At 40.7% G+C, this 26,190-nt stretch overlaps 3 protein-coding genes across 3 annotated transcripts in view; 2 read left to right on the top strand and 1 right to left on the bottom strand.

Moving 5' to 3' along the window:
* LOC131692958 (disks large 1 tumor suppressor protein) overlaps nucleotides 1-26,190 on the bottom strand; it is a 74,245-nt gene that overhangs the window by 47,588 nt on the left and 467 nt on the right. Inside the window, exons 2-5 of the mRNA XM_058980395.1 lie at nucleotides 24,553-24,984; nucleotides 12,606-12,737; nucleotides 3,002-3,123; nucleotides 2,536-2,712 (exon numbers count right to left, since the gene is read on the bottom strand). Coding sequence (XP_058836378.1) covers nucleotides 2,536-2,712; nucleotides 3,002-3,123; nucleotides 12,606-12,737; nucleotides 24,553-24,571 — 450 coding nt within the window. The 5' untranslated portion in view covers nucleotides 24,572-24,984. The remainder of the gene's footprint in view (nucleotides 1-2,535; nucleotides 2,713-3,001; nucleotides 3,124-12,605; nucleotides 12,738-24,552; nucleotides 24,985-26,190) is intronic.
* On the top strand, nucleotides 3,940-5,825 carry LOC131692973 (PCI domain-containing protein 2 homolog). Its single transcript, XM_058980416.1, has 3 exons — nucleotides 3,940-4,077; nucleotides 4,136-4,399; nucleotides 4,463-5,825. Exons 2-3 carry the CDS (start codon nucleotides 4,183-4,185, stop codon nucleotides 5,428-5,430), a joined length of 1,185 nt encoding a protein of 394 aa, XP_058836399.1. The 5' UTR covers nucleotides 3,940-4,077; nucleotides 4,136-4,182; the 3' UTR covers nucleotides 5,431-5,825.
* On the top strand, nucleotides 17,773-19,410 carry LOC131692964 (BTB/POZ domain-containing protein 19-like). The gene is made up of 2 exons (XM_058980407.1): nucleotides 17,773-17,989; nucleotides 18,051-19,410. The coding sequence occupies exons 1-2, from the start codon at nucleotides 17,934-17,936 to the stop codon at nucleotides 19,189-19,191; spliced, it is 1,197 nt and encodes a 398-aa protein (XP_058836390.1). The 5' UTR covers nucleotides 17,773-17,933; the 3' UTR covers nucleotides 19,192-19,410.

The following is a 26,190-nucleotide window of genomic DNA, read 5'->3' as shown; positions in this document are numbered from 1 at the left end:
GAAAGACACCAGTGAACCGATAAGATTCAACCTCTTTTGCCTGATAAAATCTTACAACTTGTTGCCAATAGCCTTCGAGCTGTAAACAGTAAATTTTATTAGCTGATTTTAATTTCAAATTTTATCTTCCTTGCGCACTTCCCACTAACCTGGACCACGCACTTTCAAAGTGTGAGTGATCTTAAAACTGCGAGCTGTAAAAAGACATGTATTTCAAGTAATGGGGATGATACTTTTATAGACAGACCAATTGAACTAACCAGTCTATAAGAAGAAATTAAAAGTAGAATGTTAACCATCATGTTTCGCTCGGCACTGTATTAGAGCCGTTAGGTGGACTACAATTCTTTGCAAAATAAACTATATGATTTTGTTCATGCTGAGCAATCGTGTCCTTAGCTTAATGGCAGTTGACTAAATCTGACCAGAACAACGTTTTGTTGCATGCTAATTTAGAAAAGGTCACAACCGTTTTTTACACACTACTATAAAATTTTACCGCTTGTGATACCTGTGGTAACGAATGTCTGAGATTTCAACCCATGAGCACATATAGCTTGCCACATAAGATGCTTTTCAAGAAATTTTGTTTTTTGTTTAATTCAGGTCCAGAAAGGTACTTGAACTTCCCAGTAAAGGTCGTAATATTTAACCTGAGCAATTCAAGTTGAAAAATACTGGTGCGAAATCTAAGCCAACGCCTCCTAGGTTTGGGAATTTAAAATCCAAACATAACTCAACAGTCTGCTCTGGTAGCAAATAACCCTAAAAATCCAATCGGAATATGGACTCTTGAATATTTTGGAAATTGCCGACTGGATTTTAAAAACCATTCTACATTTCCGAACTTCTAAAGTGTCTGCTATCAGCGTTCTTTCTAGGACTTTTAAAACAGTTAACTACTCAATGTACCATCCTTGCGGCGATAGCAACTTTCAATGGATACTTCATCATCTGAGGTGTCCGATACTCTCAGTCTTTTACAGTAGAATTACAAAAATATCATCTCTAAATTTTAATGCAATGAATGTTCTTTATAACAAGATACAGCAAATTGATATGAAAAAATACAACAGTTCTATTTCCAGCGTTTGCTTGCTTCGGCGAAGGAGCTGACTCCTATTGAGGAATATGTCTCTTTGATTCTGGAAGCAGCAGAACTATGCCAAACGAAACGAAAGTTTGACGTGATAACTAATAACAGTTATTAAAAATTATTTTAAATTCGCTAATCAAAATTTTTCATGAAATTGAATTGATTGGGCTACACCACAGAGAACAGACGTCCATATTCAGCGTTCAACTTGTGTAAAAATCCCTAACGTTTTCGAAGGTAGTTGAGATAACTCCACCAGGTTCGCTACTGTAATGTTTTTAGTGGCTGAGTTCGACTGAATGGACAGCGGTTTTACCTTTACCCAGTTAAACCACTTTGAAACCGGTTCGGACTTCTGAGTGGATTCAGAATGAATTCCAGCTCAAATGCATCAACCGATTGAGTCGGCATCGGTTTTTTTTTCTTTGAGCCAAATTCCATACTGAATCCATTGAGGATTTTGAACCGGTTCCGGAAGGGATTTGACGGATAGTTGGGATAAGTTGGTGTGTTTTAACGTATATTCGTTCCAAAGTTTACGCAAATTTTATTAGCATATTTGTTCGATCATGGATGTCTGTCTATTCTCTGTGGCTACACCTTCAGTTCAACCACCTCAGCCTCTATCATTTTGCTGGATTAACTATCCCATTGTCAACTAAGATCGATTCTGTCCAACAACAACGTTTTTACATGTTATTGTATAAAATCAATTCAGGATCGATCTCGAATTTTAAAGAATCATTGAATTAATAAATTGGACTCAATCGATTTATGTAATAAAATAATACTGAAGAATCTACCCGAACGTGCAAAAAGACGCTAGGTGATCATTTATTCAACATGTTTCTTGAATAGAATAGTGTTCCACAGGAGACAACCTCCGATCATAACTCGTATCGTCCGATTCAAATGCTATTTTGCATCTATCGAAAATTATTCTACTACGTCTTCATAATTGGGTAAAGGCGAAGGGTTTGTTATCAGGCACCCATCAGTTTGTTTTCTGGAGGGCAAAGGCAAGAAAGGTTCTCTGGCGCAATCCAAGTTGCACACATAAGAAAACAAAAACAGTGTTGTTAGGCATCAAATGGGCGATCAACTCAATTTCCATTGATGTTCCCTCGAAGAAAATTCATCAAAATTGAATAATTATTTTTGAAACTTGTGGTCGCACAAGCTCAGACTGAAAGGAATAGTGTGTTACAACCGGGTAAAAATCATTCGCAATAAAACCAGCAACACCACAGACAAGCGGACAAATAAAATTAATGTAACTCAGGGGATTCCCTGTCTGATTGCTTGTGGTACTGTTATAAGCAGTAGCGGCAGTTAAAAGCAGAAGCGTTGTAGTTGTAATAGCGATGGATCCCACATTGCTACACCTGGATCGATTTCATTTTGTTGTTGTTGTTGAAATAGAAACACTCGAATCCTACCTGATTGTCCATCTGCTCTTGCTGTAGATTATTGTTGTTGTTGTTGTTATTATTGTTGTTGTTGATGTTGCTGTTGTAGTTCTGTTGCTGTTGTTGTTGTTGCTGCTGTTGCTGCTTTTGGTGACCATTCAATATAGATTGCATCAGAGCAGGGATATGGTTGGTGATGGTGCCATTCTAGAATACAACAATACATACAAGGGGGAAATAATAACACACGCACACACACACACGGTCTGGTAGGTGGTGGCAGCTTGGCTTGCCAGTGTTCAAGTAGGAGGGACAAACAGAAATGAAACTACGAACGTGTATGCAAAAACGGTGCAATCTAACTGACAAACAAAAGTCGGAACACAGTTTGGACAGAGTTATCGCGGAGGATTTGCAGTACATCTAGACGGGTTGTCATTAAATAGTTTCAGAAGGGGGAGAGTGGCGGGCATCGGTACCACGACCGTTAATTTACCTCGTTTGTTTTGATGGCATTGTCCTGTTCCCATTTGCTCGCTATAAGTAACGTTTCTGCCGTTTTCTGCTGTACGGATTTCGAGTCATCCAGTAGGGTTAGTTCGTAGAACTCTTGAATGTCTGGAATGAAATTGATAAAGCAATGATCAAACTGGGTTTAAGTCGTTGCAATTCTGTGGGCATTATCAAAATATCTGTTATACTCATTTTTTAATCTTTTTTTAAGTTAATTTGTTTGAGATTGCAAGAATATTTGAAGGGCATTTATGCTACTTTTAAACGTTTTACAAGTTACTTTTATCATGTTTCTGGCTTCCTATACAATTTTTTAATAGCTGTTAATTGTCTTCAATAGTATTTCTACGGTTCTTTAATAGTAATTTTAAAATTTTATGATATTTCAGTGACATCAAAGAATGGTATGGCATATATTGAAGCTTATATGGCATTTTAATGTCATTTCCGCAGTTTTTTATTTTTTAAATGTTATTCTTACGGTATGCAAAAATTGGATAAAAATCAAGCGTAAAAATCAAACTAAAGTCGCCTACCAAAAGAATGCTTAAAACCTTAATACATGTTGACTTCCCGTTCTGGAGATTTTTTTTTAAGATGGATTATGGAAAATTCTATGCCCGCTTCATAACAATATTATTGGATCCACGTCAACACCTATGCTTTTAAGAACAGTTTATACATAAAGAAAAAATAAATGCGCAATCCATTTTTCAAAAATGAAATTGAGGAAGTCTCAAAAAAAGTAGGTGATATATGACCAGAAAATATAACAATATGACAACACTGGTACCCATTCGAATCACTTCAATATTGAAGCATAGATGCCGCGTCGATTAACCACTCATTCTCTTGAAGCAAGAATTTTATTCACCACACTCTCGACTGCAAGGTATCTCACACAAATTTCCATCCTCTCAGCTCTCTGTTTCCATTTACCGCGCCGGTCCACAGTAGCTGTCAAACTTTGATTCCTTGTACTTCGTGTTTCTTTCCTGCATTTTATGCTGACTGGATAATGTTGAAAAGCAAATAAAACATACAGTCAAGCTGCCTACGGTAAGTTAAAACTTTTACTTGCTTATCCATGTACTAATCGGATCAGTTCGTTCCTCAGCGTAATTCCATTTTCAATATTCATCCATATCGTAAAAAAAACGCGAAATGAACCTATACCACTACCTCAACTCGGTTCAACGCGTTTGGAATGCCACCGAAGGTCAAGCCGTTGCCCGGCTCCTCTCGCTGGTCGATTATCATGTGAACAATCCGACTCTGTACGTCGAACATCCGGAGACGGCCGTGGACCGACAGTTGGAATCACCGTTGGATGAGATTGTTTCGTGCCATCTGAAGGTGCTGTATCATCTAACCAAGGAACGTAAGTACGGTCCGATTGTGACGTTCTTTGGAACCCTCTTCATCAGTCTTTTTTTCCACACAGCCCGGAATTACAGTGAAGCGTACAAGCAGCAAACCAACTGTATTCAAGCCGTGGTCAAGATGTTGCAAGCGCTGAAAGATGAAAACTGGATTCTGCCAATCATGTACACGGTGGCTATCGATCTGCGCCGGCTGGCGGCCAAGTGCGAGGAACAGTTGAAAATTTCCAAACCGGGTGAAATTCTGGAGAAGGCTGCCGAGTGTTTGATGGGGTGCTTCCGGGTTTGCGCTGCAGATAATCGAGCCTCGGACACGGATACCAAGCGGTTGGGAATGTTGAATTTGGTGAATCAGCTGTTCAAGGTTTACTTTCACATAAACAAACTGAATTTATGCAAACCATTGATCCGAGCGATTGAGAGTTCAAATTTCAAGGAGTCATTCAGTCTGGCTCAAAGGATTACGTACAAGTATTTTGCCGGTAGGAAGGCGATGTTCGATTCGGATTACAAAAACGCTGATGAATACTTGAGCTTTGCTTTCGAGAATTGTCCGAGGAGGTTTGCGAGAAACAAGCGGCTTATACTGATCTATCTGGTTCCGGTGAAGATGTTGCTGGGGTACATGCCCCGTAAGGAGGTTCTCGAGCGGTACAATGTGCTTCAATTCCACGATCTCACGATGGCACTGAAGGATGGGAATGTGCGGCGGTTCGATGAGGTTATCCAGAAGCATGAATCGTTTTTCATTAAAGCCGGCATTTATCTGATTGTGGAGAAACTGAAGATTTTGGCTTACAGGAACCTTTTCAAGAAGGTTTACTTGATTCTGCAGACGCACCAGATCGATTTGAATGCTTTTCTGACGGCTCTGCAGTGGGTCGGTGAGGAGGATCTGAGCATGGACGAAACGCACTGCATAGTGGCTAATCTAATCTACGAAGGCCGAATCAAGGGTTACATCAGTCTGCAGCACAATAAGCTGGTCGTGTCGAAGCAGAATCCGTTCCCGAATGTGATTGTTACGTAGGAGATGGACGAATACATTTTTTTAGAGATACTTTCTTTTGAAATAAGTATAATATCACAATCACGAAAAAATCACTTGAAAATTCCATTACTACAAACAATTATCGTAAAGTTAATAATGCAAATTGACAATTAACAGAAGCGGTGAAATATACCCCCATCAAAATCATAGCATCATATTACGATAGGATAAGAATGCTTCACAACGAACGGCTAAAGGCAGAACTGCAGTTGCTTAGCATGCCTCATGGAAGCTCAAGTTGACGTTAAATCGATTATTCAAAACCTCCACCGTCAGCCGATTCCAACAGCCTGTAGATACGATGCAGAAGAACTTTGCCAAGCGGATTAAGGTTGGTTTACACGATAGCAATAAAATGCGGATAAATCGTCGCAGTAGGCGCGTAATAATTGTAACTAATAATATTCAAATACATTCTATTTGTATTATATCTTCAGCAAGTCTTTTATCTGTTCTCAAATCTTTAAGAATATAGTAACAATAATTAAAAATCACTAGAAAATTTTCTTAGAAAATTTTCTTAGATTATTTTACCGGTTGAGCCAGAGAACAAATATTTGAGCCTTTTCGAATTTTTAAAATAATTTCTTGCAAATCGGAGGATGTCTTATATCAACCTAAGAGAAATTTTCTGATATATTTGAAAATCTTAAAATATTATAAATTTCTGTAATCTGAAATGTTCTGTAATTTGGGATATCTTCAAAAATCTCCCCAAGTAAATTCGGAGCTTCAATGATGTTCGAGAATACAATTTTAAACAGCCCAAAAAATTGTTTCAAAATCGTTCAACACACGTCCAACGATGGACGTCTGTTGAACGGTTATTTGGACGTTGGTGAAATTGGTCCAACGAACGTCCGTCATTGGACGATTTTGAAACCAACCGTTCTTAGAGGGGAGCTCGAATGCAACAACCGATTCCGAAGCAATCGGTTGTTACATTTTAGCTGGAATCCATACTGACTCCATTCAGGATTCCAAATTCAATTCCGAATGATTTAGCCGGGAGATTGAGCTTGATAGGGTTACCACCTCAGGTCAGGTTTTGGCCCGGAAATTTTTACTGAGCTGAGAGAAGCCCAAAAATTGATTAGTGTTCATGCAACGTGTGGCTTTTTGGATTTTAGTGCCTAACTAGTGTTGATTTGGGTACTAGTTTAGAAACATCATGTAAGTAGACATCCAGTTAGTGCTAGTTACTGACGAGGAGAATCCTAAACACTTGTGACCTTATGCACAGAAATTTGGTATTGTCCAAAATTTCCCCCTTTGGGAATTTTGCATAGTACCAAAATCTGTTTTGAAGTTGTCCAACACGGGTCCAACGATTGACGTTAGTTTAACGGTTTTTTTTTGGATGTCGTCCATCGAACGTCCTTCATTGGACGATTTTGAAACCAATTTTTCTTAGGGATATTGCAGAGAATTTTAGCGCACTTTAATAATCGTTTACTATCTAACGAGTTAAAAGGAGAAAAATATGCATTCTTTTATTCCTTCTGTAACTCGTCGGTGTATCAATTTCGCACTGGTTGCTTGGAATATTACCAAACACTTGCAAAATAAAATGCTCACCACTATTCATTGTCGTTTACATTTAACTGTAATCTTTTCGCGTATATGAACAGTTTTATTGGTTTAGTTTGGTGTTGAATTTCACCTCTCCGGCTAGCCGCAAAGAATGTTAAAGCACCAGCCACTATCGCTGTGGAGGATAAGCAGATCGGGCATGGCTCTCCTCCAGAATTGCAGCATCGCCTGGGAAGCACAAAGTGGTGTCTTTTGGGATTCTGTGCGGAGAACGAAGAATCCAGTTCGTCGCTGCCACAGCCGTAAGGGATGTTCCAAAAAATAAGCATAGCTCACCTCCCAAGTCAAAACCAAGGGACTACTGAAAGACCATAAAACCTTAACACTAGAAGGACACGTTTGACATTAGATCGGCCGATTGAATTAGATCACACGCCCTGGCACCAAGCAACAGCTATAAATAAGCTCCAGCAAATTTCTAATTTAGCAAATGGCGCTTAATTTCTCTTAAAGTTAATTTGTTTTTCATTTCCTAATTTTGGATACTACCCGAAATACTTTTCGGGCGCATCTTGCCCACCTAGAAACGAAGGGTTAATTTGGCGTTTTACAATAAAATACAGTACTAAAATATTTTAACCTTCCGTCGTCTTACCGCGCTCGGAGGATTCGCTGTAAAACCTGAATGCCCAAAGATCGCCCACAAAACCCCTAAGCAACCCTAGGTGAACTAGTATTTAATCTCTCTTCACCTTCCCCAAGCTCCATTGGCTCGTGGTAAGATGAAGAAGTATTTCTCTTGGTAGGTCAATTAACAAATTCAGTAAGCTCTTCTCCCGGCATCGTTGAACAACATTTTGAAGCGGCAATTTTTGACGCTCGTGAGGACCCTATAGCTCTGTGCATTTGATGGACAGATGCTCGTCCTAGAAGTAGCATTATGAAATATAATCTGGACGTGATGAAGTCTCGCGTGGCCCACTCGGATACGGAATAGAAGCTTGCGATCGGGTCAATTGGCACTGTCAATACGTTTCTCGGGTGTGTCCTAATTTTTTGGGATTACCTTAGCTGTTTCTCCAGTGGGTTACGAAATTTCGCCTTTGATATTCTTTAAAAATGTCGGTGATGGTTGTTTCTATGGTAAGAAGTTTGCGGACACCTGTTGGTACAGCCACTTGCTAATTTAATAAGCCATGGATTGCATTTCGTCGTCGTCTCTTCAGTATCTGACACTGATTCAGTACAAGATGTCTGCTAAATCTTAAAACGTAACACAACGTATGTTCGCGAGGTCCAGAGTGCCGATCCCTGAAACGTTGATGATAAAATAATATGCTAATGTCAAGCTTCTTCATTCTTCGATACTGATCATAATGTGGAGAGTACGGACAAGAAATCTGAGTACGTATTCGGCATTTCTCAAGGTCAAAGCGAAGCAAATCCGCGACTTCAGTGGAGAAGACGTAACAGCGCTACATTTAATAATAAACAAAAATCACTTTAATTTAGGAGGTATGTCTAGCAGCCTGGTCCTTGCCCTAGTAGATATCATCCACGTAAAATGTAAAAAGTTCAAAGTTCGAGTAATTAGAATATCATGGATAAAAGTTTCAAATTCATCTCATAAGTATGTGGCTGCCGACTTGGGCACAGTTATCAAGCTACAAAGAACTACATTACTTATGGAAAAGGGAAGACTGCTTTTAAAAATATAGTTTCAAATGTGCATTTTTCAGTTCATCATGTGATTCCATAAAGCATTTTAAACATTTTGGGTCTTCCATGAAATTCTGTTGAATAAAATGCATCATCATCCATCATCCTCCATCGATGCAATTACTGCAGGATGCCTTCCTTCTAAGCTAATATACTGAAAGCGGCGTGCACACCGTAACTTTTGGGGTTTTCGATTGATTGACACCGGTGTAGTGGAGTGCACTGGTCTTGCACTTTGTAGCAGAAGTGTCAATGGAACACACCCAGTTTTCTGCACTTCTGCTAGAAAGTGCAAAAACGGTGCAGTTTCAGTGCACTCCACTACACCGGTGTCAATCAATCGAAAATCCTATTTTTATCCAGTGTCCACCCCCTTACGGAAAGTTAGCTAACAATGATCGAGTCCTAATCCTCGAAGATACTTACGAGCCTTTCATTCACCGTACGTTCCATCACTTCATCTACACACGGTGATAGGCTGATGGACCGGCACTCTTCGACGATCTTGTACTTTGGTCTTGGCATGTTACAGGCGAGGGTCTGCCCCAAAGGGAAGAAGAGCGTGTCCGGATAAGAATAAGAAGAGTGGCAGATTTGACAAGCGCTAAACCGATTCAAGATAATCTGCATAAGGTGCATGCATATGTGTACAATAATATTATTGGTGGCAAACGCCTTGAGAACCTCAAAAAGGCTGAAGGCACTAGTTTCTATATTCAAAACATTGTTTTAATTAATTTCGATTTTAACAACTTCTTTTTTCTGGTAGTAAAGCAGTATTTACGCAATATAGATGTTGCCAATTGTAAAACCAAAACTCTCGCTATACGTATGCCTATACCTTATCTGGTATCATCTTGGGTTTTCACGTCATTTGCAGTTTGACAAGACCAAAATTTGACAAGACCATAATTTGATGTTGGAACGGTCTATCCCAGAGAATCATCATAGGAAGGGCAATCCCTCGGTTACAGGTAGTATTGTGACTGGCCTGTAGTTACCCCTCCGCTAAGGGGGTAGGTGGTTTAAAAGTGGGTTGCCAACTCTGTTGATTCTTGTAGTTTTTCTTCGTCGGGTGCCGTTGACAGCTCCCATCAAGAAATAGACTGATTGTACTCCTGTTTACAGGGAAAGAAATTCGAGTGGCTTTTTACGAAATGGCAACCCAGTTTTGACGATTTTTGTGGAGTTGACGTTTGTAGTACAGTCGAAGTGAGAAACCACATAGTCTTTGATTTTCCAGTTGATGTGTTTATCATCAGTCGTCGAAAAGTCCAGTAGGATACCATCACAGAACTCGGTCTAACTGGCCTTGTTGTCCTTGACCTGTGTGATAATTTTCCGAAGTAGATTTCAGGATCGCAGCATTCATAGTGTCTTTCATCCCAGAGTAGTGCCCGCAGTGTTTTTCGGCGGGTTTGGATTTCCTGCATTACTGGTGAGTGGAGTGTTTCACCAGTGAATCGCCATGTCGAATACTGGACTTTGCTGTTTGTAGGAGAACGTCAGTCATTGGACTTCATGCCCTGTTGTATACTATCGAATTCATAGTCTTATCTCTTATCTATCACAAGAACGCTGCATTTCTTGCTACAGGAACAGACTGTTTTCCAAATCATATATTTTTCGAAAACAAACCACTAGGAAACTTGCCACGATCAGGTGCCGTGTAGAATTGGAGCCACGGGATTTGTATGGAATCGACTTTCGCGTAGATTTCATCGTCGATCAAGGCACATCCATCGAGTACAGCTTGTGAGCCCGAAATCTAACAGCTGTTTGATATTTAAGGCTTACGTTGGATTGCTTATTTACTCGGTAATGTATGTAGCCTTCTCGAAAACGGATTACCGCACATCATAATTGATCACTGTTCAGTTTTTTCCCTAGATCATGATCCTAGATGTTGAGATCAGCCGAGAGACCATCAACTGCAGCTGGTGATAAACAGTTCTACTCCGACGCTTGGTTTGCACTTTTCGGAGAGTCGGGAGTTTCTTTGTACATTTTAGTCACTCGAGTCGTAGTACTTTTGGGATAATCTTCATATCGCTTGGTGCATGGTGTTGAACCGCTAATGAGAAAGTTCATTTCCTTGCTTCAAAGCTACTGCTGCATTCGATTGTTATGCGCTAAACAGTGAAGTTTACTTCTATAAGTACACTGCTCATCAGAACTCTGCTTACGCTCGGTTAAGTAGTTGAACGTTTCAAGGTGAGTTCTAAATTTCGCAGAGACTTTTAATAGTTTCCGTATTCAGAAGAAGATCTTTTGGATGTGATACAAATAAGTCTGTTATTTATCCGGCTGTGTTTGACGCTAGATCTCCAGTTTCATACGAACCAGTTTTTTTTTTTCAGAAAGCCATGATTTGCAGCTTTTCGTTTCGTTTCACAGAATCGTACTCTGTCTTAAAGTTCACAAACATATGATGAATCCGCAAGCTGTATTCCCAAAATTTATCCTGGATTTGGGTCAAAGCAAGCATCTTGTCCGTTCTCGAAAGCCACTTTTGTAGTTGTCGGTAAAGAATTCAGCCAACGAGCGCAGTCTGCTAAACGGAACACGGGAGAGTGGTGATCGTTATGTCTCAATATCACACTCGAGTTTATAACCCGTCTTTTAGACAGGACATACAAGGTCTAATAGAATGACTTGCTATACTGTACTAGTACGAGCAAACAACTAAAAATATGCAGAAAAATATAATAGTTAGCTACTTCCCAATAAGTTTGAAGAAAACAGCACCAAATTGAACTGTAACATCTCACATTTAACAGTCGACGAAACGTACACTGACGACTCATCTAAACCGACCTTAAATTCCCCGTAAATGTGGTCGTATTCCACCAGCTAGGTCCTATTTCGATAAACGAGACAACCAAGCACATGCATATTGAATGACGGGTCGGAAAGCACGAGGAAAGACTTCATCCACCCAACAATGCAGCAGTACTAACTTTGTCTGTACGTGTACTAGAAAGCAGAGCCAATGTACCTATTTTTGGTCTATCTATTTTCTCCTTCTCCAAGAAACAACAAAGTTAGCACAAAAATGGCTACACCCTACCAGGAAAACTAGAGTGTGTAAAAGTTTCACCGACTGGTTAGTGCCGTACACAATTCCACAGTCAGGGAGTCCTCCAGTGTGAGAAACAAAAGTGGGTGGCAAATACATAGTAAAAGTTTCACCCCTTCAACCGGTCGGTGTTGGTTATTTCCTGTTGTCAGCTTGTCAATTCCAAATGACGCAAAAATGTTTCCCCGAGTTATTGTATTTGAACACCTCTGGCCTAACATGGTAGGCCTCTTTTCAATCTAATGTTTTTCTCTACCTTTTTTAGTCTATTTCGTGTATTGTTACACAGCTAAATATGTTTGGACGAAAATATTGTTTGAATCTGGCAACAATGCATCGATTAAAAAAAACAAACAACCAGCCAACTACGATCCACTTGGAGTTTCATTTTCCCGTTTCGTCCCCCATCGTTTGAATTAAAACTCAAGTGGAAGTGCACTATATTCTCGTCTACGTATATTAAACAGCAAGGTAGCAGATCAGAATGCACTTTCCCACAGACACATAGTTCAGTTGGCTCTAAAACGAATGGTACCGACTACGAGCGGTGTATTTTTATCTATAATTCTTTTCCCTTCCTGACCGGCGACGGCGTCCCGAATGAATGACGGACGACGCTATCACAGTATGCCTGCTGGCGTCATCGAAAAAAACATGGTTGTGTGGAGACGCAAGTGTTTGCCCTAAAAACGTCTGGCCAGTAGCATGTTCTGCGCGGTTTGAAATAGATTATACCGATCAATTACCCCCCCCCCCCCTTTGATTTGCCACGACAACAGTAGAATGTCTTAGAATCATTTTAAATAAATATTTTGTGACTTACCGAGCAGAGCCTGAAAGAGTCTCGACTTGAATATCCGTATGACTCGTTCAATGGCACTGCGAAGGGCCCTGTCCTGCGGGCTCGATAATCGTGAGTGGTAGTCCTCGAGCAGTTCGAGAGCTCGGTGTGCTTCTGCAAGAGAAGAAAAAAAAAACGAAAGAAAATCTTAGATTTTATAGATAATAAATCAATAAATTTACACAGGCACTACCGAGCGAGGTCAATGTTAACATCGTCGGGTCGGTCTGTTATGTCATCAAGAAGGGAATCATCACGGCCACATTATGTATGTATAGTAGGCCGCCTGTTTATTGAAACAAGTTGTCATGCAGACGTTCTGAAAACCGCGTATCGCCATCACCGCCGACTCGGTTATTTTTAGCAATGGGACACATTCTCGGTCTGATTTTCCCGCACTTTCACAAAACATTTTTTTTTTGGTTTCTGAGCGCTCGCGTAACTCAACGCCAGCAGAGAAATGGTCTGTTCTGCCTATCTAATAAAAATATTCTGCTCAACTTTCGGCGTTTTTTGTACTTGGAAAAGGTCAAAAAGTTTGAAGCTAGACTCGCAAAGTTGTTTGAATCTCATATCGAGCCTGTCAGTACCAGCTGATGGGTAACCGCCTTCTATTTTTGAATGTACATTTTTTTCCTCGCCCACATCATCAGTGATCATAAACAAAACGTCGAGGACTACCACAGTGTGTGGTTTTACTACAACAAAATATCTTATCCACGGTCAGTCATTGGAGTCAGTGTTAAGGCTAGTTTACAGTTAGCAAAATGGGACACAGGATTTGTTCCGGAAGGTAATGAAGGAGAATTTTCCGGTAAATCGTACCAATCTGTAAAACCAACAGCTTTGCTGATTATAAAAAGTGTCAAAATAGTACAGAAATTGAAACCTTTTAAAAACACATTTTACCCTGTCGGAAACAATTCGCGTTGATTTGTTCATGGCTGGATTTTTTGTGTGGAGAGTTTTAAAACCCGTGACGTTCTCGCGGTTGGGTTTACACTTCATGAAAACTATCATTTTAGTGGAGACTCATTTGCCACCACGGGATTTGAAATTCCGGGCTCTATTTAAAATGCACCGAACCGAAATGAGCTCTTTTGACTCAATCTCGGGGTATCGTGGAATAAGGTAAAATTAGGTAAACCGTGTTGAAGGTAGTTTCCCTTTAACCACGGCAATAACCACAACTCATTGACAGGTTTTTTATACTCAACATTGAGTTAAATATGCCTAAATTTATGTTGAATCTACCTAATTTTGAGTGTACCTCAAACAACTCAAAAGTACCTTATTCCATGGAAGGCCTCGACTGAGTCGAATCTCTCTCTTTGTTTTTGACAACACTAATAAGTGCGAAAGCGACGCAAGACTCAAAACTACCTAAATTTAAGTTAAAAGAACTTATTCTGCGGGTTGTTTTATTTTTCCGTGTACGTAGAGGTTTTATTCCTACCCTCATTACCTGATCGCTATCGAGTGAATTCGGTCAGTCAGCGTAAACCTTTGAATCGAATAAATAGGTTTTTTCTCCGGTTTTTTAGTATTGGTGGTGATTTTTTGTCGCTGAACGCACCTAAACGTTTGTTTATATCGCGATTTAAATTTTGCGTTCGTCAACATTTTCTTTAAACAAACTTTCGAGACTGAGGCCCGATTTTTTGCAGTGGAGCTGGTTTTGTTTGTTTGTCTAAACCCTTAAAGGCGTAAATCAATTCGAATTTAGTGAAAAATGTCAATGTTGTAATAAACGTTACTCTGATAAACTTAAGCCGTTTCCAGCAATGTTTAGATTCTTGTAAAATAGAATCGATTGTGTCACTGGAGCAGGATACTACCCACTAAACGAAATGGCGACTAGGCGGGTTTAAATCTAGCAGTATATCACTTGTGATGCATTTTTAAAAATCAGCTAAATTGAATGCATTTCTTTCCATCAAAATAGAAATCCATAATGTATTTTGCGTTGCGTGCAATATATTTTGCGTTGCGTGTAAGACGTCAAAACCCTACAAAAAATTAGCGCTACATTCAACAAAACGTCGAACAAAGTGAATCAGCGTAGGACGTTTGTTGAACAAACTTTTCTGCGAGGGAGTTGAGGCAAAAACGGAAATTAAATGCATTTTTTTCTAATTTGTTATACATTTCTGGAGTGATCTGCCCCTAGGTTTAAATGCATATCGGCGAGTGATTGGTTATCGAAATTTTTTTCCCGGCTATCCCCTGTAATTCGCCAATAACCCGCTCTAATTGTGTGGGTAACTAGAGCGAGAGCCAGGGGTGGTATTCCGCATCTCGATTCGAGTTTCTCAATTCGAAAGTTTTTGAAGCCGTTGCGACTATATTTCGGCATTACATATCTCATTCGACCAAACCAAGTGGGCTTGTTAGACGCAAAATAATATGCTTAAATTCGAAAACTTTTATTTGTTTAATGCACGAAAAATATATTCGCTCTTTCCAAAACTATTCGTACTATATACAAACAGAAAAAGAATTTCGTTTCAAATTGAAGTACGCTTTGTCTTTTTTCCCGATGACCGTCAAATTCCCAGAATATAAATAATGATGGTGGTAAAGAGACTGACCGATAAATGTTCAGTTTTTAGTTAAAATAGTGAAGACAAAAATCAAAAATTGCGAAATTGGTTTTTTGCGCTTGCAGGGTTTTTTGTGCAGTCGTTCGTTAAGTATTTTATTGAAGATATAAGCATACAGCTAGAGACAAGGAGAACGCAATTAACATGGAGATTGAAAAATTTAGTGCTTCTTGAAGTTCTAGCTGACATCATTTTTAATCAATCGGCGCGTTCATTTTTTTAGTTATTCCATTAAATTCAATGTTCTTTGCTATACAAGATAAATTTCTTAGCCTTAATGCATTTAACACCAATGGAAATACAAAATTTAATGCTTCTGTTTCAAACCATTGGTGTTTAAAACGCAAATCAAGGCTACGTCAAGGCTACATTTAACTCTTCCAGAAAATATATCCGGAAACAATTGCATCAATTAGGCTATGAAAATGTGTGGGTGAATGAAATGTAGGCTCGATGGAACTATCCAAGTCAGTCTTGGATATCACAACATCAGATGTTTCTTCAAACTGTTCTCAACTCCTATTCGGCAGTTTTCACGCTACCACCCACGTTACGGCTTGGTAAGGCTAAACTGGTGTCTAAGAAGGTCAATTAAGGTTGTCTGACGTATTCTTGATAGTCACACATCATTAGCGTTTCTGCAGTAGAATCTGCTGACTGCCTTAGTTGATTATAGGATTAGGGAAGATGCCGACGGCGTCGAAATGCCGAAGGAGATGCGCAGCGGTAAGCGAGTTTTACAAGAGTGAATGAGACACTTACTTACTACCATTGAAATGAGATCTGTAAGTTGTACTAACAAATATTAAACTTCAGGAACTGTACGAGATGGCACTGGGCCTGTGGCCTTCGACTGGCATGGTCCATTCTCATTTGTTCGGAAGTCTTCTTGGCTGGTTGGTAGATATGTGCTCCTACTTGCAAGTTGGTCAATTTGCTTGGGTAGGAGACATGTGGATCCTGCTACTAGTTGTCGACTCATTTGACCGTGGGTATGAGGTTAGTTCAGGAAACGAGTGCAGGACTGGCACCTAAGAGATAGTTAAATATCCAGGAATTGTTTTTATGATTATATAACTCGACCAAGCACACCGGCTCTCAGAAATGATTGGTGTGGTCTGTTCGAATCGAACCAGCCGGACATTCAGTTCGAGCAAACTTTACAGGAAATAGTGGATAAATATTTCCTACGTCCTTTATGGCCAGAGACATTTTGTGAATCCCTAAAATACCTTCTCTCCTCAGCATAGTGATAATAGAAAAATGGTTCATAATGTAATGAATACGTATATTGACTAGAACAATGGTAACCGAATTTTGTTATAAAAAGATGAAACAGCAGAGTTGTAGCATTCGCGAGTGAGGACTAATACTGTTAGTGTGTTCGTTAGACTGTTAGATTGATCCGCTTCGGACCTAGGAGACAAAAAGGAGATTAGGAAGAGACAGAAACGGAGATTTTCCATAGGATTATACAGCGTAGATGATACCTCTCAACTTGTGCTAAATACTAGGAATGTATGTATGTACGAATTGTAAGTTCGTATGTATGGATGTGTATAGGAGCAAGGTATCCCTGAGTAGCATGGAAGGACAGCCTAAAAGCCGCCAGAACGCTCATGGGAAGCGACCATAGGTGTGACACTGTACACATTATCAAGTGCAACGGTCAGACGGTAGGTGTACAGTTAATGCACATAGGTTGCAGAAATAGGTTGTTGAGACAACCCTATTGCACACTGATAAATAACAATAACAATATTTAGCAAAACTATGTATGTTACTATGTTCCTGACGGTGGCATTAGATATAAAATCGACTAGCTCGAAGTACGTGGGAATTTTTTTAGTTCTTTTGGTAACTTTTTATCCTCTTCCAAGTCTTCCAATTGTTAACCAAAAACAACTATTCAAGGAATGGCATGAAATAAATACACCGAATCATAATCTCGAACGACAGTCATAAAAGTATTGAGCAATTAAAGTCGTGATTCGCTGGTTGGGCCACAGCCTCTGTCCAACTAACGAATTTGATTCGCTAGTTGGACCAACTGATAAATGTCAAAAACTCTCCAAGGAAGACATTAGGAGTGTAAATGATTGATGAATAAATTGTCAAAGTAAATTTGACGTGAGATTTTGGCGTTCAGTTGCTTTTTAGTTAGAAAATGGTCCAACTAGCGGAGGTCCAACTAAAAAGCGGTCCAGTTAAAAAGTGTCCAACCAGCAAATCACGACTGTAGGTACGCTCGACTCGAGTTCAATTATTTTGGTTCAAAAAATGCCAACACTTTTCGAGTATCAAGTAGTTTTTCGAGCGAGCTGGAACGATCGATATTCATAATGCGAAGCATTAGCATCGATTCGATAGAATTTTGATCAAATCGAGATGCGGAATGCCACCCCAGATTTCCGGTTGGATTCCTTACTGGGATTATCTAACATTAGACTACAGCGCCGCCCTATGTGTCGTTTTGTGTAGTAGTCATCCTTTATTGAGATATCTGACGTTTCAAATACGCACGCAGAGATATCGCATTTTTATATTTACTACCGCCCTCCTCTTAAGCTCAGATGCGGTTTGTTTTCATCGTTTTCATCCCAATTCAATCGTCAAAACGGCACAATACCAACACAATTGGATATGTCTATAGACAGCGGTTTTGGCTTGCAATAAGCATCCACAGTGCGCGAATAGACGAATAAACATGTCCAATAATCATCAGCTATTCAACGTATCAAAAGTAAATGGGAATGGAGATAGGTAAGTACCTTTGACTGTAAATATGTGAATATTTGATAATTTATTCTCCTCTTTGAACTAGTCAGCAAAACGAACAATCACAGCCGATGATGGATTTCGTCGGAAAAACTGCCGATTGCAGGGAGCACATGGTCAACAACAAGTTCATGTCGGACGTTGTTTTCATCGTGGGAGAAGAAAAGCAACGAATTTATGGTCACAAAATGTTCCTGATTACAGCTTCGAAATACTTTTTCACCATGTTCACCGGTGGATTTAAGGAGTCTGGCGCGTCGGAGGTTACGCTGGAAGATACGGATCCGATCATCTTTTTGGAAATCCTACGCTTCGTTTATGCCCACAGAGTGACCATTACGCTTGAAAACGTCCACGACATTTGCGTTGTTTGTGAAAAGTACATGTTCGTGGATATTTTGGAGCACGCTTCCAAGTTTTTGGTTAAAAGTATCACCGAAGAAACTGTCTTAAAGATATTGAAACTAAATCGACGGTTTTATTTTGAGAATGTTGATGAGCGCTGTTTGGACGTAATTACGGAAAACGCCATGTTTTACTTTAAACATGAAGATATTAGCTTGCTTGATCGCGATTCGTTGGAATTGATTGTCAGAGCAAAACGTATTAACTGCTCAAATGCTGAAATATTGAACATGTTGAATGATTGGCAGGAAAGCGACGAGGTGGATGTAGCTGAAATGAAGGCTAAGCAGGTGGCTGAGTTGAAGACAGTTTTAGATAATACCCCTCGATCGTTGCGGTGCAATACATTACGTGTTTTTGGAAACTTTAATCGGGAGAAAATCTGTAACTCTACAGCTAGATGTATTGGTTCAAACATTACCTACAGATTTACAGTAACATCGAAAAATCCAATTTTTTTGGTCGGCATCGGAGTGTACGTCGAATTACCCCAAAAAAAGTTGATCACTGCGAATTTAGTAACTTATAGGGCTAAGGTTGCTGACGTTCTCGGGTCCTGCGACTTTTCCGCAGAAGATACAGCAACAATCAACATAGCTAATATATATTTCCCAATAACTAAACTGGTTCCTCACCAACATTATGCAATATATCTCGAAGGGTTGCAGAATTATTTTCATTTAGAAAAACCGATGATTCATCACGAGAGCATTGTTCTAACTATCGATGAGGAATATTGTCCCATTGCCTATTTTCTCTATTTGGAAAACGTTAATATGTGATTTTGTCTCACAGTTATCTTTAGTTCTATCTGTAAAAATCTATATGGTTTATTCTTTATACGGTTATTGACAATTAATTAGAAGTTATTTAGAAGTAATGCGCTTTTTTTTCCTAACAGATTTGAAATAAGCTCAACAATATCTTGGGTTCTCAGCAAACACGGAGAAATTGCTTGTTTTTTTACATCGAAAATAAAATCATTTCAATTTGTATTACAACACGTTGATGTTGCAAAAAATGGAACATTTTGATAAAGGCAGAATCAAATACATGTGCAAAATTTCATTCGAATCGATAATTCAAAAACAACAACAGCCGAGACGGAGACATCCAGTGAAGTAAAAGGTAATTTTTGTCAAGTTTGGTTATTTTAAATTAACTTCTTTTATTTTGTGCAGCTCCTAACGGGGCAAAATTCCTGTGAACAACATATCCCATTATTGAGTAAACGTCCACTGAAGATTTGTTTTTTTTGGCTTTTCACGCATTTTGTTTTAAAAGGACTGAAGCAACATTAAAAATCATTTCTAACGAGTACTATAGAACAGAAGAAAGCATTTTACTTAGATTTCTCATTAACCTTCCGGCCGTTGCGTTAGTGCACTCTTTCAATTTTTGCTTTTTTTTGCTAATTTTCGTAAATTTTACAATATTTGCTCCTAGCTTAACTTAAATTCCTAATCCTGCAATTAAAAATAATTTGATTTGATCATTCAGAGTGTACTCGTGCTTGATCGATAACCGACGCCGAGTGAATGAGGTTGCTTTGTGTTTCTTGATGTTCACCCTCATTCCATTCTCTTTACATCATCGCAATCGCAAGTCAATGTCCAATTGTAGATATATAAAAGCGTTAGCAGAGCAGATAGTTTTAAATATTTTCAAATCGTCAGCATACAGTACATAGTCGCAGTTCAAATGGAGACATAGACCATTCACAAACAGTACGAAGCTGACCGGTCCCAGTATACTGCCTTGAGGAGCTCCAGTAGTTTTTTTTTAAATAAATCTGAATTCCACGATACTTTTCTACGTTGTGAATATTTCCTGTTTTGTGGATTGGAATGACGAAAGTCGTTTTCCAGGCTTCCGGAAAGGTTACCTCCGAAATTGATAGACTGAAGACGTCCGCTATAGGAAGTGACAAAACATTAGCACATTACTTTATAAAAAGTAGTGGCAGACCATCGACCTCAGTACCTTTAGAAGTATAAACTTTGGTAAGTGCGGTGTAAACTTCTAGGCCGACTGGTAATGATGGGAGATTCAGTCCATAATTAATAATAAAAACGCTTGTGCTAGAGGAAAGTATGGGCGCTTCTGCATTGAAAACAGAATTCGGCAAATAGATTGGCAGAGTCTTTTGAAGTCAGCTACCTTTACATCGTAGAAAACGGTTAATGGTATTTGATTACCTTATCTACGGCCTGATTATCGCACCCGCCGCCTTCCAGACCATTCTCCGTCGCAGTCCTGTTAAGACCGTCTAGCAGGACCACCGAGCTAACCTCAACAGAATTCAGTCCCATCTCATACTCGCTTTACAGTTGCACATGAACAGCCTCCGGGGTTTCTTGGGGGATCTACAGTTGTAAATTGCTCAACTTCAACCACTATGCCTTGCTCTCCAATAAACTATAACATTTTTCCAACCTAACTGCCAAAGTCACGGAAGGGTGTAACGCTATTGTACTTAACAACGGAAGCTTCACCTGTATCCGAGGCCAATTCTCTCTAGTCTTGGACATTTATTTCCTCTTTACGGAGCTCGCTGGGGCCTGTGGTTGGTCCGTTCTCGAAATCACCGGAAATAGCGACCATAATCCAATTCAAATAACCTACGACCGCATACCACCAGCCACGACTCGCCGTCGACCTGGCTATACAAGCAGGCAGACTGAGTTGCCTACGAGGAGGCAGTCTCGGACTCCTTCGCACCATGCCGTGAACAAAAATCCGACCCATCAATGACTAAACTCGTTCAAGCCGCTGAGTGCAGTTTTTCTCGTACAAGTGGCCTACCTTCATCCCGAACCACCAACTGGTAAAACCCGGAGGTCAGTCAAGCCATCTAAGACCACCGCAGAGCACTCCGGATACCGGAAAAGATCCCCGCTAGCCACCCCACGAAAGAACAGAGGGCTGCAGTGTTTCGTAGATCATGAGGCTTCGAAGAACAAGGGCTGGAACACATTTCTCCAAAGGATATCGCCGGATGTTTCCACTGCCGAGCTTTGGATCACAGTGAACGCGCTCAGCAGGAAAAGAAGGCAAGTCGGCTTCCCCCGCGAAGTAAACGGAACTACAACAGTCGAACCCTAAGAAATTGCTGAAGAATTGGCAAACACTTCAGCTCAATATCCTCAGACGATGCCCTCCCTCCAATCTTTTTAGCACGATGCAGAAGGCTCGGAAGAGCGCCCATATCCTTCCCACCGGACTCCGGACAAGACTTCAACAGAGCGTTCTCCGTTTATCCAATGCTACAGCTTGCTCCACCAGAGGCTAGAAGAGAGCTGTTGGAATGTTTGAACCACATCTGGAATAACCAATCCACCCCATCTTCTTGGAAACAGGGAATAGCGATTAATCCCTATATCAAAGAAAGGTGACACTACCTGGAGTGGATGGTCAACAAACGGCTTATGACCGACCTCAAAGAAAACTCCATCTTGACCAGCGCCAATTCGCATTCCACAAGGGTGGAGGGACTGGAGCCCACCTCGGAACCTTTGGAGAAATCCTTCGGCAGGCTCTAGCGGAGTAATATTAATATTGGATGCCAAGGCCTACAATACAGTCTACCGTGAGGGGGTTCTCCGGCAAGTAGTTAACTGGGAAGTCACCGGAAACTGTGGGAACTACATCATGGACTACCTCAACAATCGTGTTTTCCGAGTGGGAGTCGGTAGCTTACAATCCAGAACGTATGTGGATGAAAACGGTATCCCACAGGGATCCCTCCTCGCCGTCATTTTATTCCTCGTCAGCATGAATTCCTTCTTTGCATCTCTATCGTGGGAGTTTATATTTTCGTCTACACCCACGACATCATAAGTATCACACTGTTGCAATTTCAATCACCTAACATATCGGTCAAACTCAGAAATACACTTTTTCCTTTCCGCAGAGAACTAAAAATCCTCGGTATCACGCTGGACCGTCGTCTCACTTTCCGGATTTCCGGGTGTCAAACGAGATTTTGAAAGTAGGAAACGCTCATTCGAACCATCAGTGCCCGGCAACCGACATGGAACGGGAGAACTGCTCTGAACGTCGACAGTGCGCTCATCAATAGCACAATATTCTACGATATTGAAATATTCAGCCACAACTTGGACAGGCTGACGAGAATCCTTACTCCCCTGTACAACGGAACGACTTGGTTGATCTCTAACCTATTGCCGAGCACTCCCGTCGGAGCAGCCTGTGTCGAACCGGGCATTCTCCTCTTTCGGTGGGCAGCCGCTAACATCATACTTGCGGTGCGCTCTGGGATTCCTCGAAAGGAGGCCTGCTGAAAACGGCTCTAAAAGTACACCGGCACAGACCTCCCAGAAATAGCTCGCATCCACAGAACCCGAAACCGACCCTGGCCAACGAGAAGTTCGAACACCAACCTACCCAAGTCGCTGCGAGCAGGCCCGACCCCCGAGGTCCCTTGGGCCAAATTCCTAGAACTGATGAACCAAGGATTCCCGAACCTCGTCCGGATCTACACTGACGCTTCCAAGCTGCAAGAAAGCGTGAGGGTCTGCTCTGATCTACCGCCTCGCCACAAGCAACTTCATTTTCTCGGTAGGGGCTGCTGTCACCAGTCTCGCGATTGCGGAGGCCAGATGGAATACCGACTATCATTCTGACGGGCTTTATGCCGGTCATATTCGCCTTGAAAACGGAAACGTCACGCCACTCTTACATACAGGCTATAGAGGACACCTGCGATCCGTTGACCACGATATGCTGGGTACCCGATCACTACGGGACCAGCGGGAATGAGGAAGCCGACTCATTGGCAGTCCGTGGGAGGCAGGCCTGAAGATTGCCGACCAAATTGGTTCCATCGACGGATATCATCTCCCAGTTCAAATCAGAATCTATGTCTCACTTTATTAGTCAACTCCGCCACCTCAAGGAAGGCCCGGAACGATGGACTGATCGGAGTAACAGGCTCGAACAGAGAACCCCATTTCGGCTACGAGTTAGACACACCAAAATAACTCACGCACATACGATCACTCCAACTGACCCCCCCCCCCCCTATCCAGTCTGTCAGGTATGCCAAACCAAACTCACCGTGGAACATCTTCCGGTCGATTTTTCAGAGTTTTAAAACCTTGGAAACCTCCACCAACTACCCGTCTTCAATCCGAGACATTCTAGCCAACGACCCGACAAATGAGGAGACAATTATCTCATTCTTAAAGGTGCCGAGCTGCCCGAGAAATTACTGGAACCCCCACGCACTGTTCGCCTCATATGCTCCGGAGCCCTCTAAAACCCTAAACGCTCCAGGGACTCAACGCAACACTCAGCCATTAGAATATCGCCGCAAAAGAAAACAGTAGTGAGTAGCTCCTTACACTACAAGTAGAACGTAAACTTCCTTCAATATAGCTTTTAAAACTCAATTATCTTCTAAGGGACCGTTCCTCCTCATTCTTTATCCAACCAATGAACGGGAAACAGTGTAGCATGATTGCATCAGTGACGGACCATCAAAAGAAAGACACATCGCTGGATACAAACAGCAGGCTATGATTTAGTATGAAAGTTTAATTTATTGTTTCTTTTCCAATGCTCATACAAAATTGATACTAATTGCCACACGTTGCTATTGGGAGTGTTAATCGATACTTTCCACGTATCACACAGCCAACGACCTGTATTTTAAGGACAAAATCTCTGATTCCTATCGGCAAATTTATCATTCTGCAAGCCAACCGAAGGACAGGATTAAATTCTCACCCCAGCTTGGAACGAAGACGAATAATATTAAATGTATGGTGGAACACTTTTCCATTATCCCTCTGTCTAAATGAACTCAGATGTGGTGCCAGGTGGAAGTAGCTCTTTAATACAATGACCAGAGTAGCTTTGGTACGTGAATAGATGAAAGCCACTTGATAAAACATCCTGTTTCCGCACTCGTCTAGGTTGGCCTACATTGGTACCTACATCACAAGGATCGGTTGTCAGCATGGGAGGAGGAAAGAGCCCCTCCATCACCAGCGTTTAAACTTTGCTACTACCATTATCAATTATATAACGATGGTGCAGTCGGTGCCTGCTGGCTTCCGCTCGAAACCGTGACAACGATAGCAAACTAAATTTTTTTCTCCGTGTTTGATTAAACTTACCTTGCTTTTTGACTGGCATTCTTCCACCGCCTGCTATATAGCAGATCAGTTCGGTAACTTTTTACACAAAATCGATTTCCTCCCGAAATCGTCAAAAATCGCGTCGTTTTTCTTTTTCCAAGATTTTTTCCTTCAGCCACTCGAAACACAACCACTTAACCCAAAAAATAAGGGAAGGGAGATAAACAGTGCTTTCACTCTTCTACTTTAGTCACTTTGCACAATATTCGATACTATGCTGCTTCTGCTGCTGAAAGAATAACGTCTAAAGCATAGAAAACAGCTGCCACTTGCACCAACAAACGCCACCAATTGTTATTGTACCACAACAAAGTAACACAACACATCCGTCCGAGTAGGCGCTGCTGAATCGCAAGAAGCCCTCAACGGCGATCGAGTATGCTGACGAGGCCTTGTGCACATGTGCCCTCTCTGGCGAAGAGAAGAACAGGAACTCTACCCGTTAGCGGGTGTGTGTACGGGTGGAAAGGAAAAATCAGCATACGTAGCATAAAATAAAACAAAAGGGGGCACAATCGCACATGTGTACATATTCAAAACTACAAGCGACCGTCTGCTGAATATGTATTGTCGTAGAACAGGCTAATGCTTGCTGGCTGGCTCGATGGATCAACCGAGTGAAAATGCTGTGCCAGAACAATCGCTCCGTCGATTTTATGAGAGAGAAGAAAGAGAAAGAAGAGAGAGTAGGCGGCCTTCTGATGGATCAATGTTTTTAACATGTGTGCTGTTTTTGCTTTGCCTTTTTGCACGGCATTAAATAAAACTATTTGCAAATAGAACGGAAACATTTTGCTGTCAAGGAAACTGAACAACTTTTGATAAGCATTGTTCCGTTCTATAAAGTCAGCCCTTCGCAATGCCTACTTGTTTTGTTTTCCCAGATCTAATCTAATGTCACCGTCCCCCGTACGGTGGTTTTGAAATGTGTACATATTTTTATTACCGAAGGTCTCACATTAATAAACAAACTGCAAATAGCGGAATAAGAAAAAATGGGATACTAAAAATAATACATCACTGCAATAAAAACATACATTTATACGTGTGTACTTTTTCACTCACGAACACTAAAACGTAAATTTATTTTAAGACCACCAGCCAGACAAGCAGACGGGAAATTTTAAAATACCACCAACACAATCTGATTAGAACATAGCAAAAAATAAACACAAGGCTTCTAATTGCTAGCAAAGTGCCCTGATATGGAAAGGCAATTTGACAGAGCCATCTACTTGATTTCTGCTTACTACGTAGTTATTTCGATGATCAACTGTTTCGATAAGAAAAAAAGCATCGTAACTGAATTGTCCTTGTTTTAACAGTCGTCTGTCAAGCAACCGATTCGCTGTTACGATTTAGTTATTTTCTTGCTTATGTGAAAACAAAAATTGATTATCAGTTCCTAAAACATTTAAAGAACTTTACCAACACTAACATCGGAAGCCAATGCTCTCTCTCTCTCTCTCTCTCTCTCTCTCTCTCGTGGCCTCTTTCTCTCTCTCACGAAAACTTCTCTCCCGACTTATCCTTGCACGATTCCACATCTTCCCTTCTCGGAAAACTACCCTCTTTTCTACATATGTACGTTATGTATGCTGCCACAATTTTCATCTA

This window comes from Topomyia yanbarensis, chromosome 1 (genome assembly GCF_030247195.1).
Source record: "Topomyia yanbarensis strain Yona2022 chromosome 1, ASM3024719v1, whole genome shotgun sequence".
Classification (NCBI taxonomy): Eukaryota; Metazoa; Arthropoda; class Insecta; order Diptera; family Culicidae; genus Topomyia; species Topomyia yanbarensis.
Note: the sequence above shows the minus strand (reverse complement) of the source record. Positions and strands in the feature narration are given on the sequence as shown.